The 14,975-nt window shown below is 37.6% G+C and overlaps 2 protein-coding genes across 5 annotated transcripts in view; one reads left to right on the top strand and one right to left on the bottom strand.

Moving 5' to 3' along the window:
* Positions 1-2,704, bottom strand: part of Mis12 — a 51,728-nt gene extending 49,024 nt beyond the window's left edge. For both annotated transcript variants that reach the window (XM_068228508.1, XM_067150729.2), the window contains exon 1: positions 2,456-2,704. In XM_068228508.1, the coding sequence (XP_068084609.1) occupies positions 2,456-2,549 (94 nt within the window). In that variant the 5' untranslated portion in view covers positions 2,550-2,704. The remainder of the gene's footprint in view (positions 1-2,455) is intronic.
* Positions 2,705-3,018: 314 nt separating this feature from the next.
* The window catches only part of LOC136877339 (BRCA2-interacting transcriptional repressor EMSY), a 261,181-nt gene continuing 249,224 nt past the window's right edge, over positions 3,019-14,975 (top strand). For 2 of the 3 annotated variants that reach the window (XM_067151292.2, XM_067151290.2), the window contains exon 1: positions 3,200-3,316. In XM_067151292.2, the coding sequence (XP_067007393.1) occupies positions 3,229-3,316 (88 nt within the window). In that variant the 5' untranslated portion in view covers positions 3,200-3,228. Of the gene's footprint in view, positions 3,097-3,199; positions 3,317-14,975 lie in introns of those variants that run through there. The other variant, XM_067151291.2, reaches the window with a different exon arrangement.

Raw genomic sequence — 14,975 nt, 5'->3', positions numbered from 1 at the left:
CCACGGTGTGGGAGGTTGGCAATGGTGGGGACTGTGTATGCCTCATGACCACTACGGTCGCTGTTAAGGCCCTACAAGAACCCTACAAAGTGACAGCTAACGGGGCTCTAGTCAAGACCTCAACGGCAGGAATGGTGGAGAAGGAGTCCTTTGGTACAGCAAAGCTGGGGGAGGAGGCAGCCCTTCTTCTTGGGAATAAACAAAGACGAAACCACTGCCTTGTGGTAAAGAGGCAGCTTTAAAGGCTAAGGGAGATAACCCCTACAAAAAAATTCTGTAGTCTAGCACAGACAGGAAGCAGCCCCTCCACTGGACTTAGGGTGCTTGTACGCTGATAACTCGCACTCGTGAATCAAACTCATTAGAAACCAGACAAAATTTATGTTGGCCGGATTTTATGGAAACGACTTTTGCAATTAAATACAGGGCACGAATTGGAGTAAAACAAGATAGACAGGCTACAAAGAGGTTAGGACAGAAGAGGGTCGTGTCTTCATTTACTCTGGAAGAGAAGCAAATGATCAACATTCAAGTGGAGTGGGTGTCTTACAAAGAAACCAAAAAATTGCATAATGGAATGAACCCCTGTATCACACAGGATAATTACTGTATGAATAAGAACCAAAGTTAGACCTGTGACCATAGTGCAGTGGTATGCACCAACAGAGGTAGCAGAAGAGGAAGAAAAAGATGAATTTTATGATAAACTTATATATACACTGGCAGGGATAAAGAAGAAGGACATTGTGATGTTGATGGGAGATTAAATGCGAAAATTGGTAGTGAAAATGAAAGAAGAGAAATCATGATGGGTAGACATGGAATAGGAGAAGAAAATAATAATGGCCAGAGATCAATCAATCACTACTGATCTGCATTTAGGGCAGTCGCCCAGGTGGCAGAGGTAGAACTTCAGAACTGTCGCCCAACTAGCAACGTGAGAGCAAGCTGCACTGGGCACATAAGACGATGCCCTCTTCTTGTCAGGACCTTACTCCCTTCATCCGACAATGCTACCACCTGTTTCTGAAGCACTCTTTCATTAGCCTATTGGTCTACACAAGTTGTGAATAGTGACAAAACTAATTGGCTTAACATGTCAGGAGTGCTTAGCACAGAACCTCTTGAAGGGAGCATAACACAGTAATTCATGTCATACTATTCTTCTAACTGTTCAGGAATTTTTATTGCTCCCCAGTTGGGTGAAAAAATTATCTGGGTTGAGTTCTGGGAATGATGCCACACTGAATTATTTTCAGCCAATAGCAGTGTTTGATACATACAGTCAACTACAAGAGGCCTCTTAAATCTGCTGGTGTCAGTAAGGGCGTGCGGTCGTAAAACTTTGCCCCTCAATAGCAGATCCGGCCAAAGCCTGTTTGCGATGATGAGCAGTGTTCGTTCTGATGGCTACTTGGAAAATGTTGCTTGTTTTGTAATATTTTGCTATAAAAGTAAACATACTTATAGAAGTGGGTTGGCGAGTGGCAATAACAATAAAATTCTTCCTAAGCCAAGACTGGTAAAGCGAGCTGCGCATGTTGATTTACTTCAATTCGCTTTACTTCCACACACCTACTGTTGACTAAAAACTCTAAGGTGTGTATATTAATTCTTGATTTGTGTACATCCTGGATAGTGGCAAAACCCATTGGTCTGACATGTAAGAGGTGCATAGCAAAGAGCTTCATGAAGAGCCTACAAAAATCTAGCACCATTTCAGATATTTTGCTATATATAGCATAGTGCATTTAATGAATGTTAGCTTCTTTCACTACGTGGTTCACACTACACTACACTTCGTGGCAAGAGTTCTTTCTTAATGGACACAAAGAAAATCGGTATAAAAAGTAAGAAACATTCCTGGGATGGGTTGCTGCATCCCAAGCCATTGCCAATGAACACTTCTCTCTCTCCTCCATGTACTACAAGGTAAGATGTATAAGATTGAACTTCAACTTGAGGGACAATGCTGAAGTTCTGCCTATTTTTCTTTTACAACCTTCAACTGCAAAAATTTTAGTTTGTGAGTTCAAAGTTTAGCCTATGTGTGGTACACTTTTCTTGATTTCATATTACTTAGTAATCTTTTAATTGATGAATCCTACAAGTTAGACTTTTGTTACATAAGGCCGAGCCCTGAAAATTGACAGAAGTGAGATATGAAATTAGGAAGACAGTTTGTTAATACCATTAATTGGCTATTAACAACTTACAGGTTTATCAGTGATTAAACAGGTAGGCTTATATATGAGATGTATTAGGTAATGAATGAAAAAAAAAAAAAAAAGCAATGCCTATCAGCGAGACTACTGGATGAGAAACAGAAAAAGAAAAGATCGGTAGAAATAAGAACCGACTGTCAGATTCAAAATCGATGTGGGTGGAGGAGGGTATGAAAGTAAAATTAACTTACCATACACCTGGTGGCATTGTCATTAGAAATATTTCTTACCTCCATCAGCGATATCCTGTACAGAATGATCAAGTACCTGTACTTCATACTCTCTTTTTCGAAGATCTTCAAGGGTAGGTATTTTGGAACCCATTAACGCTGGCAGTGATCACGAAAGTGCGCCAAACAAATTACTTCCAAAAAAAATATCTTAAATGTCAACTGGATAACTTTCACCGCAGAGACTGGGTTGTAATATCATCGCTACTGACGTGATTTTACTGAGAGCAGACTAATATATAAGCTGTTTCTGATTTCATCGGTCGTTCTAAGCTTGGCGCGAACACTTCACATTTGGATAGTAAACAACACGCGTCCTACATCAACAGAAAAGTTGACCAACCTCGTCTGCTTAAATTATCAAGATGCGAGTATTACATTATTTTAGAAATAATTTGTAATTAACAGTACAAAATAAAATAAAATAAAAATATTTTCACCAAGACAACAAAAAATTCACGCAATCACCTCCTTTACTGGAATTTTATTAATGTAATTCTAATCATGTTACCATGGTATAGATTGGTTCTCCTGTCAAGTGTTCTTTTGTTCTTGACAGATGCGTTATGTCTCCTGAAGTAAACTTGACATTTGTGGATTTTACATTTTCGTACTTGGACAGTTTTCTAATTCAGAGATGGGTGAGATAATTTTTTAAAATTTAAATATTTATGAGAAAAACTGTTTACTCCATAAAATAACGAAGATTAAGTGTTTGGCGCATGACAAGTTTTAGATTTCTATATTTGTCTAGGTTAAAATGTTCTGTACAAATGGTTAAAAAATCTTTTCCAGACACTATGTGGCCAATGATCCTCGATATGTCCCGCGACGAATGTAAGAGAATATTGCGGAGATTGGGTAAGTATATTGTTCTTAATATGTAGGTCTGTTATAAGACCACTTTTTGTTTGAACTTTTTCAATTACGGTACTCTTGGGAATCTTTGTTACTCTGTTGTTCTCTCTAAGTAAATTTATGTACTTTCTCCTATTTCCGTTTATTTCTTTTTTTAAAATTTCGCCCATTTTCTTTTTAGATTCACTGTCTTTGTTTTCATAAGCCTATCGATATATCCACATCGTCATCATCATTAACTAAAGGCTTCGCCTTGTCGCTGCAACCATTGATCTCTTCTCTCTGCGATCCTTTTCATCTCTCCATAACCTTGGCATCCCATCATCTCAACTACCTCTTCAATGATCTTCTTCCTTGGTTTCCCTCTGCCTTTCTTTCCCATCACCTTGCCTTCAAACAAGTTCTTTATGAAGTTATTATGCCGGAGAATGTGACCAAAAACTGACGCTTTTCTCCTTTTTATCGTTGTTATTAAATGTCTCTGGGTGTTTATTTCTCTAAGCACTGCTTCATTAGTTTTCTTCTCAATCCAGCTAGTTCTTGTCATCTTCCTCCAAAGCCACATTTCCACTGCCTCTAGTCGTTTCACGTCCTCCTTCAAGAGAGTCCATCCTTCACAGCCGTATAGCAGCACACTCCAAATGAACGTTTTAATAATAAATTTTTATTGCGCACAATGTGCATAGAGGTTCACAATTAGATAAGACAGCGTGGCGTCTAATGCGCTCTGCAAAAGTGTTAGTCCTTAATAAATTCACTAATCGAGCAGGACCTCGAGGAACACTTCTGGATATGATATCTTTCACATACTTGGTCACATAGCCTACACACACAGTTTATGTTCGGTTCGTGAAAAACTTTGTTTTTACACATCTTGAAATGGAATCCGTGTACAGCCAATCTCGTAACTATGTGTCTCAGTTGGTAGCCCGTTTCCATCCATTTTCGATTCGTCATGGCCTCCGTTGAGTAGAAGTCTTCCCAAATGTCCCTCTTTTTTTCTCTAAGTTTATGCAACAGGTTATCGTATGCTGCGCCTCCTGGTAAAACAAGATTGTATCTCAGGTCCTCAATCAGGAAAGTTTCTCTCGCGAGTTCATATACAAGTCGAGATCTTGTAGTCTTTGAAACACTGAGGACTCGCTTCAGATATCTGGATTTTATCTTTTCCAGGTCGTTTAATTGCTTCAAACTCAGGAATTCCCCTATGATCTCAAGCCCATAGGTTAACACTGGTAGCACTTTTACTCGAAAAAGCACCATGGCTGTATCCACTGCAATTTGTGTGATATTCTCGATGTCATTCATCGCTTTCAGAGCTGCAATAATTCTAGCTCTTATATGGATCCTGAAACTGCTGCATGTGGTCTGCAAGGTTACACCTAGGTATCTGAAACTGCTAACTCTGCGAAGGCGGACATTATTACACCATATGTGCTCTGTTTCCTTTAGTTTACCTCCTTTCCTGAATACGACTAGTTCAGTCTTATCCTCATTTATTTTCATTTCATTCCTGTTAGCCCAGTCCACTAGCAAGTTCATCGCACGTTGTAGTTCTGTTATGTCTTCAGCCGCAATTGCCATGTCATCAGCATACAGGAACATTTCTGAGTCTGTATTTTCCTTTATCTCTGACACTACATCAGAGGTGAAAGCGTTAAATAATATAGGGCTAAGTGGATCACCTTGAAGAACTCCTATAGTCTGTGGCATCCAATCTGACGACCCAATGCCATCGTCCACCTGTATATAATTCTCAGCCAACAGGTTTGATATGAGTGTTGTGACATTAGATGTTCCGATTAACTTCTCCAGCTTATCTATGAGTAACCTTCTGTTTACCCAATCAAATGCCTTGGAGTAGTCAATGAATGCCACAAATAATTTGCCTCGTGGCATTTCTAGGGTGATACGAATATGATTCAGTAAATTCTCCAATGCCATAGTTGTAGATCTTTTCCGTCTGAATCCAAATTGCTCCTCTGGTAACAGTGCATCCAATTCATTCATCACTCTCTTCGTTAAGATCCTTGTCAGAAGTTTCAAACCTGTTTGTTCCATCGCGATCCCTCTGTAGGAATTCGGGTCATCTGCGTCTCCTTTCCCCTTATATAGCATTCGGATTGTTGCCTTCCTCCAATCTGTTGGGACCCTTCCAGTTTCGAGGCATTTGTTCAGTAAGGCACTCCATACCGGTAACAATTCCCTCACTGTCTCTTTTAGATGCTCATTTCTGACTCCATCTGGTCCTGGTGTTCTATTGGGTCTTCCTTCCTTGATGGCCTGAACGATTTCATTTTCCGTTATTAAATTTGATGGTTCTCTGTGATCTGGACATCTGAGTGTTGGTCTCGTATCTCTCAAAGCAATTGTTTTGTTGAGGTGTGATTTCCATGTTTCCATATCGATCTTAGAATGTATTTTGCTCGTTTTCGGCCGTAGAGCCTTGTATGGATCCAATTTAGCTTCTTCTATGATCCTTTTCTGTTGTTCTTCTATGTAGTGAATCTTTTTTCTCTTCAGGAGCTCTTTGTACTGAACTCTCTGTAGCCGGTACTCTTCCAAGTTTTCCCTGTTCCTTATTTCTCTTGCCCTGTTCAATTTTTCTAATGTACTTCTCCTTGCCTCATAACATTGTTTGTCGAACCAAGGTTTTGACTTTCTTGTCCCCAGGCTTAGAGGAGCCGCTTCTTCATAGCAACTTGCTATCCACCATGCTGCGGAATCTATGAACGTTTTGATAAATAATTTCTTTTGTTCAGTATTTAAGGATTTATTAGTTAAGAGCTGCTTCTTCTCCTCAAAGGCTTTCTTACACAGGGAAATCCTTCTTTTTATTTCCACAGTGCATCTATTGTCATCGGTAATAACTGATCCTAAGTAGCAGAACTTGTGCACCTGTTTTATTAAAATATTTCCAATTCTGAGCTGTGCCTCTGGCTTCATTTTAGATTTGCTTACAACCATAACATTAGTTTTATTTACATTAATGTTAAGTTGGAAATCTTTTAAGATGGCTGTTAATTTGTTGAGCATGATCTGCATGTTCTTCTCATTGTCAGCCAGAAGTGCAATATCGTCGGTAAATCTAATACAGTGTACAGTTGTTCCATTTATTTTAATGCCAGGTGTTTTGGATTTAAAAATTTTCATGGCCTCTTCAATGTACAGATTAAATAGAAATGGTGATAAGGAACACCCCTGTCTTACTCCTTTCCTAATTCTCACCTTGCATACTTTATCATTACTTTCGATGTTTATTCTTTGATTGATGTAGAGGTTAAGTATTGCTTTCCTGTCTTTCCAGTTCAAATGAATGTCCTTCATAATTTTGAACAGTCTTTTCCACTGAACATTGTCAAAAGCTTTTTCCAGGTCTACAAAAGCTATATATGTATTTCTGTTAAGCTCCAGTCTTCTCTCCAAGATGGTTTTAAGTGCTATAATAGCTTCTCTCGTTCCTACTCCTTTCCTGAACCCAAACTGATCATCATCTAGATTCTGCTCAATTTTCATTTTGATTCTGTTTTTTAATATGCATGTGAATATTTTTGCTGCATGTGAAACAAGACTTAGTATTCTGTAATTGGAGCATTCTGTTGAATCTCCTTTTTTGTGCAGAAGTACTGCTTTGCTTTCTACAAAATCCTCTGGCATATCTCCGTTTTCATAGTAGTACCTGGTCATTTTGAAGAGTTCATCCTTCGTCCTTTTTCCAGAGTTTTTCCACAGTTCAGCAGGCAGTTTGTCTGGTCCAGGAGCCTTGTTCTTTTTCAGCTGTTGCAGTGCTGTTTCGAATTCACTTCTCACTATGGGAGGACCGAGTTCATCTTGTGAAACCTGGTCTTGTTTTATGATGTACTCATCTACATTGTCAATTTCTTCTCCATTATATAGATCCTCCAAAATCTCTTTCCATCTCTTCATTACCTCCTCATCTTCTATTAACAGACTTCCTTCCGTATCTTTTATTACACTGGATTTCATTTTAGCCTTGAATTGTGTTCTTTTTACTTGATTGTATGCTCTGTCAACATTTCCGATCTTCATATTATGTTCTATGCTTTTACAAATGTCATCCATCCATCTTTCTTTCGCCTCTTGGCACTTCTGTGTAACTAAGTTTTTTAGTTTCTTATAGTTTATCATTCCTTCTGGAGTATTTTTCCGGTGTTCTTTGTTTCTTTCCTGAATGAGATTTAGTATTTCTTCAGTCATCCAGTTCTTCCTGGGTTCAAGCGTCTTTTTTCCTAGCACTTCATCTGCTGCCGTTGTAAGTGAAGCTTTGACAGCGTCCCAATCTGTTTCGTTGCAGTTGTTGTACATGATCGTGTCTGTTTTTTCTTCGAATGCTACTTGTGTTAATGGATCATTTAACTTTTCTAGATTCCATTTCTTGCTTCTTGGTTTCCTAAACTTCTTCAGCCTAATTCGACATTTTGCTAATACTGGGACATGGTTACTGTTGATGTCTAAGCCAGGATAGCTATGGCATGACGTTACCTGATTTCTATACCTTCTCTTAACTAGAATGTAGTCAATTTGGTATCTGTTATTATCTCCGAAATCCTTCCATGTGTAACGTCTTCTATTAGGCATATCAAATACAGTGTTCATTATGATCATGTCCTGTTCTTCACAGAAGTCCATCATACGTTCTCCTCTATCATTTGTTCGTCCTAGACCGAATCTGCCAGCAACTTTTTTAGTAATATTGCTGCCAACCACAGCATTGAAGTCTCCCATTATGATTATGTTATCTTTGTCTTTGTTTAGTTTAATTATATCTTCTATTTTATTATACATTTCCTCAACTTCATCGTCGTCATGTCCAGTAGTAGGGAAGTATACCTGTATTATTACCATATCTGTTGGTTTGGTAGCTATTTTCACCATCATTATTCTATCATCGACATGATATGTGTTTAGCACGTTGTTTGCCCACTTCTTTCCTAATATTACAGCTACTCCATATTGTCCACCATTTTCATTTCCACTGTACACAATTCTGAATGGGTCACTGTGGAAATCACCTTTGCCAGGCCATCTAGTTTCACATAATCCCATGATATCTATTTTATTTTCATCCATAATTCATTTGAGTTCTTCTAGTCTTCCTGTTTTTAGCATTGTTCTTGTATTCCATGTCCCTATCTTAATCCCTTCTCCAAACTTCTGAGGTTTTCACTTGCTGATGACCTGGGATACCTCAGTTACTCCCCTGCCGGATCTTGGTGTCCGAGTACCATGATCAGTAGTATCTAGTATGTTTTAAATCACCCAGCAAGTGGCCGCACGCTTTGAGTCACATAGCTATCAGCTTGTATTTAGGCAGTAGTGGGTTCGAATCCCACTGTCGGCAGCTCTGAAGATGGTTTTCTGTGGTTTCTCATTTTCACATCAGGCAAATGCTGGAGCTGTGTCATAATTAAGGTATAAGACCTACCTGTGTCATTGCAAAGTAAAGCATATTGTATCTTTTAAATCATTAGTTCATAATGTACACCAAGCAAAATCTAAAAGAATGAACAGTCTTCAATCAAACTTCGGCAGCTGTATATAGGCCTAGTAGGAATGATTTTTCATGAACTCATAACATGGGTGCATAGGGCACATCATTGATACACAAAGTGATTTACCTATAGGTAGTTAGAAAAGGAACAAATTAAACTGCTTTGGGAAGTTGCACCCATCTCCACTGAATTTCATCACTAAAGCTCAGAAGAAGCAAGTAGCCTATTATCTGTATGACCATAGTATGTGATTTTACTGTACTTAAACCAAGAAGTGGTCCGAAAGACTATCATCACTGATAGTCCTCCTGAGGCTATAATAAGACAATTTAAATAAAAAGAACTAAATTTTGTTTTTTCTTTATCTTGCTCGGGAAGTCTCTTTTGTCTCATTTTGTTTAAATATTCCCTCTATTTTGTCTGTTATTCTTCCATGCATTCAAACATACATTGAGATCTGGTCTTATTCTGTAGTTTTTATTCATATCATTCAAGTGCATCCTTTTACACATGTTTGAAATCTCATCTCTACTGTCTAGATTCACTGGCATCTCTTCTTATTGTAACATATTTCATAGCCATTTAAAGGAGTGGGAACAACCAGTTCTTCTCCCTAGCGTTATTCCCTCACTCTGGCGGAGTCTGCCTAAACTTTCTTTAGCTTGTTCCAATTATTCCTGGGGTCGCTGGAGCCACCCAGGCTTATTTTGGTTTTGGCCAGAGATTTGAGACTGGATGCCCTTCATGATGCCATATGATTCTTGAGATGAAAATATCAACTGGGATTTGAACCTCATCCTTCCGAGTGGAAAGCCAACAGCTAAGCCAATGAGCTAATCATGCTCCCCAAGTGGGAACAACCAGTATTTTGTCAAAATTTTCATTTCTTTACTTGCCCTTTTCCCTAGTGTCAACACCCAAATTCATAAGTATGTGTATAGAATAAGGCTGGTGGTGATCACTGTTGACAAGTGGATGCTGTAGTGAGGTAAAGAGGGAGGGGAGACAGATGAGACAAGAGAATGGGATAAAAAGGATCAGTTATGTAAGGTTAAGGCTGATAGCCTCCTCAGACCTGAGTACCTGTTGATGTCAAATAGCTTACAATATGATAATAGCGGAAACTCTCCTCACTTACCATGCAGAGTAGAGGTGACATTGTGTAGTGCTGCCATCTAGCGCCTCAAGGAGAACACTAACACGACAAGCTATTTAAACACTATGCATATCGACTTCGAAACCCAAAGAAATACAGATTTTAGGACCTTTGAGTTGTTCTTGTAACATAATACAGTAAAGGAAGAAGGAGGATGTTGATTTGAAAGTACCATGATAAGAATAAAACAAATGTATTATTAAATTAAAACATTCGATCATCATGTTATTATTACAGTCTGATAACATCTCGATGAGCAAATCACACATGCAATAGCCTATCTTTTTTATTTTGATATTTTTACTGGCAAGATTTTGCTCTGTTGAATCACTGATTCTATTCACATGTGCCTTAATAAGGACTTTGAAATACTTGTCAGTCAGTAATTTATACAGCTGTTACATATAGGCCTACCTTCACTACGTTCATTCATTGATGAAGAAACCTGTCAGTTAATTTGCTTCTAATTCCATGTGTGCTATCCAAAAAGCTGTCAAAATCTATTTTCAAATGTTCATGATATTTTGCCAGGCAACTTTCCCCCTCATATTTGGAAACATAATTTTATAATGATCATAAGTTACTCCTTCATTTCTATGTGCAAATTTCCCGTGGTATAATCATTATCATAAGATGACAATACATCCCTGCACTTAGCATGGGGAAACTTGCTACATGCCCAGCCCATGCCATAGACTAATGGTCTGCATTTTCCTGCATTACATCATAGTCATAATCATTTACCTGATGACTTAGCCCACACTTTAGTGACTTTAGCTTCAAAATTGCCCTTCAACACATCAACATAAGTCACTAGAAAGTTTGCAACATCAGATTCACAATTACTGTCATCAGAAACACAAAGCAATTGATTTATGATTACACCTCTTATGGCACTGCAAAATTTTGTTGCATCTGGGATTAGATTGTTACCTTCTTTTGATCTAATGATTGAAAAACATGTTTTCAAAGCATTCCTATGTGGTTCTGCTTGTTAGCAAATAATGGAAAGCATAATCATAGTGTAATTCTGGCCACAATAGTTTCAGTGCAGAAATACCACAAGAAAGTAATATATATATACTGTTAGCTTAAGAGATTTTTGTTTCTGTAATCTTTTTCAGTGAAGTGGTCCGAGCACATTAAATAGCCTTTATTAAATGTTCTGGTTCTTTGGTCCTCAGAATTTCAACTAAATCTGCCCTTCTGTTCTTCATAACCCACTGAGTACACCTGAATATTGATTAAATACATAGGTTTAATCATAACAATGTTTAAAAGTATGTTCACATAAATAGAAAAAAATATAGGCATGTAAACATTGATAGGTACACTCAAAGCAATTTGTCTTTAGGAAATCTATAAAATGACTTGAGATCACTTTGTCTTTTGTAAATAAAACACTCGTACATAGCTCAAATAACGTCTCTTCCTGCCATTTCCAAAATGGTGATACATAACAAGGACATAGACTATCTATCTGAATTACAAATGTGACACTTCAAACATATACAGCTGACTGCAGTAGCAAGTATAGTTATCTCCTCAAACCTCTAGATGGCACGCAGAAGCGGTGTTGCCAGTTTCTCGCAGGAGTTTCTACTATTATTATATTATGCTATTTGTTGATGTCTAACTTTGGAATCTCTAAGGACAAGAGAATGGGAAAAAGGAGGGGGGTGTCAACTTTTAAGGACTGTGGTTTGTTGGAGCTAGTTTGAAGGACACAAAGATCCATGTTATGGATTTTGCATGTACTGCAGTGGCAACATAATTGTGTGGTTAGAGTATTGGTAGTTAAGCCAGTGTAGAAAGCTGGGTATCGAGTGTGTTGGTTATGCGGTATGGGCCACGTTACTTTTAGCTTGCATTTACAGATTATGGGTTTGAATCCCACCATCGGCAGCCCTGAAGAGGGTTCTTCATTTTTTCTCATTTCCACACTAGGCAAATGTTGAAGTTGAACCTTAATGGGGGCCGTGGTCATGACTTTCTTCCGAGTCCTAGCCCTTTTCTATCCCATCATCACTGAAAACCAATCTGAGTACAACTAGCTCATCATCGTCATCACCTTGATCTGCATTTAAGGCAATTGTCACCCAACTGGCAGGTTCCCTATCAGTTATTTACCTGGTTGTTAAATTATTTCAAAGAAGTTAGAAATTTATCAAATATCTTGTTTGGTAAATTATACTAATCCCTAACTCATCTTCTTATAAACAAATATTTGCCCTGACTTGAGTTCCAACTTCTTCCTCATTTTGTGATCTTTTCTACTTTTAAAAACACCATTCAATGTTATTCATCTCCACTAACAGCTTGGAACATAACACTTATTCTAGAATAAAAGACTAGGATTTCCACCTTTTCAATACAATTCTAATCACACATGGTGATTAAATTACGTTATTAAAATTAGCAGTACATGTTTCATCTCATAAGAGATCTTCAGCTGCTTGTTAATAATTTAGATTAAAATTGACATAATAGACATTAACAGATAATACAGAATAGTTAAAAACATTTAAAATTCCTGAAACTTAACAAGCATGCACTTGAAATAAAAATTGGTACTAAGAACTAATGATCAGAATCTTGAGAACAGATAATCGTCATCTGTTTCTTCATGTTACTTTAAAATACACTTTAAAAAAAAAAAACCTTTCCCTAAGGTAAAATTGTCCTTGCATTTGGTTAATATGAACCCATTATTCATGATATTCTTGCTGACAACACATACAGTATATACTTGTGGAGATGACAATTGATCCTAATTGAGGAGGGGGTGGGGGACTCCTCCAAGTCGAAGGAAAAACAGCCACATTGGACTAATGCAGTTAACTTAGACTGCTTTGGAATTCAAAAACGGATGTCTGGAAGAAGAAGAAATTAAAAAATAAGGAAAAGGTAGACTGTAACAATGTTCTAAAAATGTTAGCAGGGGAATAGGTATTACACTTACCCTCTTGTTGCTCCTTACGGCTGATGCCGCTCAAGTGACTTAGCCAATTGTGGCGGCCGCTGTTGCTTGTCTGGTATTATATCTGTGTGTTATGCCTCGCGTAGGGGCTTAGTCTGGCAAGGTTGGGGATGGAGGAGTAGCGAGAGGGGGAATGGCGCTCCTAAGAGAAATATATAAAGTAGGTTTTTTAGTTATGAAAAATCCAGCTTTTCTAGTGCCTAGTGATTTTAGGAAAAATAGTATTAGAACAAAATGGACTTATATTTTCTGGAATATTGTTCAGATTAAAGTTATTGTTATAAAATTGATCCAAAAACAGAACAAGTTTTCCTAGATATTCATAACACTGCTCTTTTTTGTACGCTGGGATGTAGAGAAACATTCTTAATAGAAGAAAATTTACAGTGCTTTTTTGTGTTAACAAGCACAAGGTACCGAGTAGTGAAGCTACAACCTGTCTGACAAACGTAGGTAGCTTCACATTGGTTACAGGTAAGCATATAAATGCCTGAGCCAGAGAATCAATCACTTTTGAAATTTCCAGAACTATGATTAAAGTATAATTGGCAATTAGTATTACTGGTCAAAAAAATCTATTTGAAAATCTTGTTTTTTGAACAAGTTTGTTATTTTATAGATGCCAGGATTATTATAAGTATTATAAGTAAAAGTTGCAAATTTGTTTTTTTTTTTACATAATTCCGGAATTAATTTGGAACTTTGTTTCTTACAAATGTTTCCAATTATTTTATTGATGGTATTGATGTTAAATCCATTAACACTAGCTAAATTGGGTATGAACTGTAATTCCTTATGCAACTCATTACGTGAAAGAGGTAAATGAAGTGCACGATAGATGTAGTACACTGTTCTTTTTTGAATGCTGGGATGTAGAGAATCATTCTTAATAGTAATATAAGATGATATAAGTAATGTAATATGATATAAGTAATCACATGAGCGAGGTCGAGCTCACTGACCTTCAAAGTTATCAGGGGAGAATATGCTCCCAATTCCCAAGGCTTACTAGCCTTTGCCTAGTAAGTACAATTCTTTGGTACTTTTTTACAACCAGGGAGAGTGAGCTTCCAATTTGATAGACTTGGAATAATTAGTGTCCTACTGGAAGATCGAACTCCTAACTTTCAAGACACTGATAGCCAAAAATATGAGGCACCTTCTTAAATAATTCCTAGAAGGGAAAAGAAACCTTCAAAGCTAACGAGCTTTTACACCCATGATGCTCGCTGCCCTTATTCCACAGCAAAGCAACAAATTCAAAACTTGGAGCAGAAGGATTCTAAACAAATAGGAGCAGAAGCTCATACTACAAGGCCTACAGTAAATTAAATTAATGTTAAATGAGAAAATAGGCCAAACACAAGAAGAAAAAGAAGATACTGAACCCACTCAAGCAATCCCAAGAGTGATCACAATTAAACGTAATGGAGCAGAAGGCCCGATGACACAGTGGATAAGAATTATGTGGTGTCACCACAAGACTTTACCATATTGAGATGTTGAAAGTGTTGTTTAACACTTGTGAGAGGCCCTGCTGATGTCAATAATAATGACAATAATAAAAGTGATAATAAAAAAAAATAATCATCATCAATAAAATACACCAGTCAAACATGTGTCCCAGCAAAGTAGGCTACATGTTATTGGCTGATCTACAGTAACTGTTTGAAGTTGCCCTCATTAGCAGCAATACACATCTCAAGGCATCGGATCAATCTCGTCGGCACATTCAGCAGCATTTCTTTGTTAGGCTAACTGAAACAGTCTGATCATGAATGCACCCTGTTAAGTCATAAATGAAGTATGGTTGGTTGTTTTCACGCACAATAGACTTCAGATGACCCCATAGAAGAAAGTTGAGGCAATTTAACTCAGAAGATCTGACAAGAAATGGTATTGAACCATCAGTAGCAATCCAGTTGTCTGGCCAAGTTGAGTTCAAATGATGCTGCATAGTCCTTCCTCAGTGTAACAGGGCTGTCTTGATTAAACCACAATCTTTGACACAGT

Source organism: Anabrus simplex, chromosome 7 (genome assembly GCF_040414725.1).
Source record: "Anabrus simplex isolate iqAnaSimp1 chromosome 7, ASM4041472v1, whole genome shotgun sequence".
Taxonomy (NCBI): Eukaryota; Metazoa; Arthropoda; class Insecta; order Orthoptera; family Tettigoniidae; genus Anabrus; species Anabrus simplex.
Note: the sequence above shows the minus strand (reverse complement) of the source record. Positions and strands in the feature narration are given on the sequence as shown.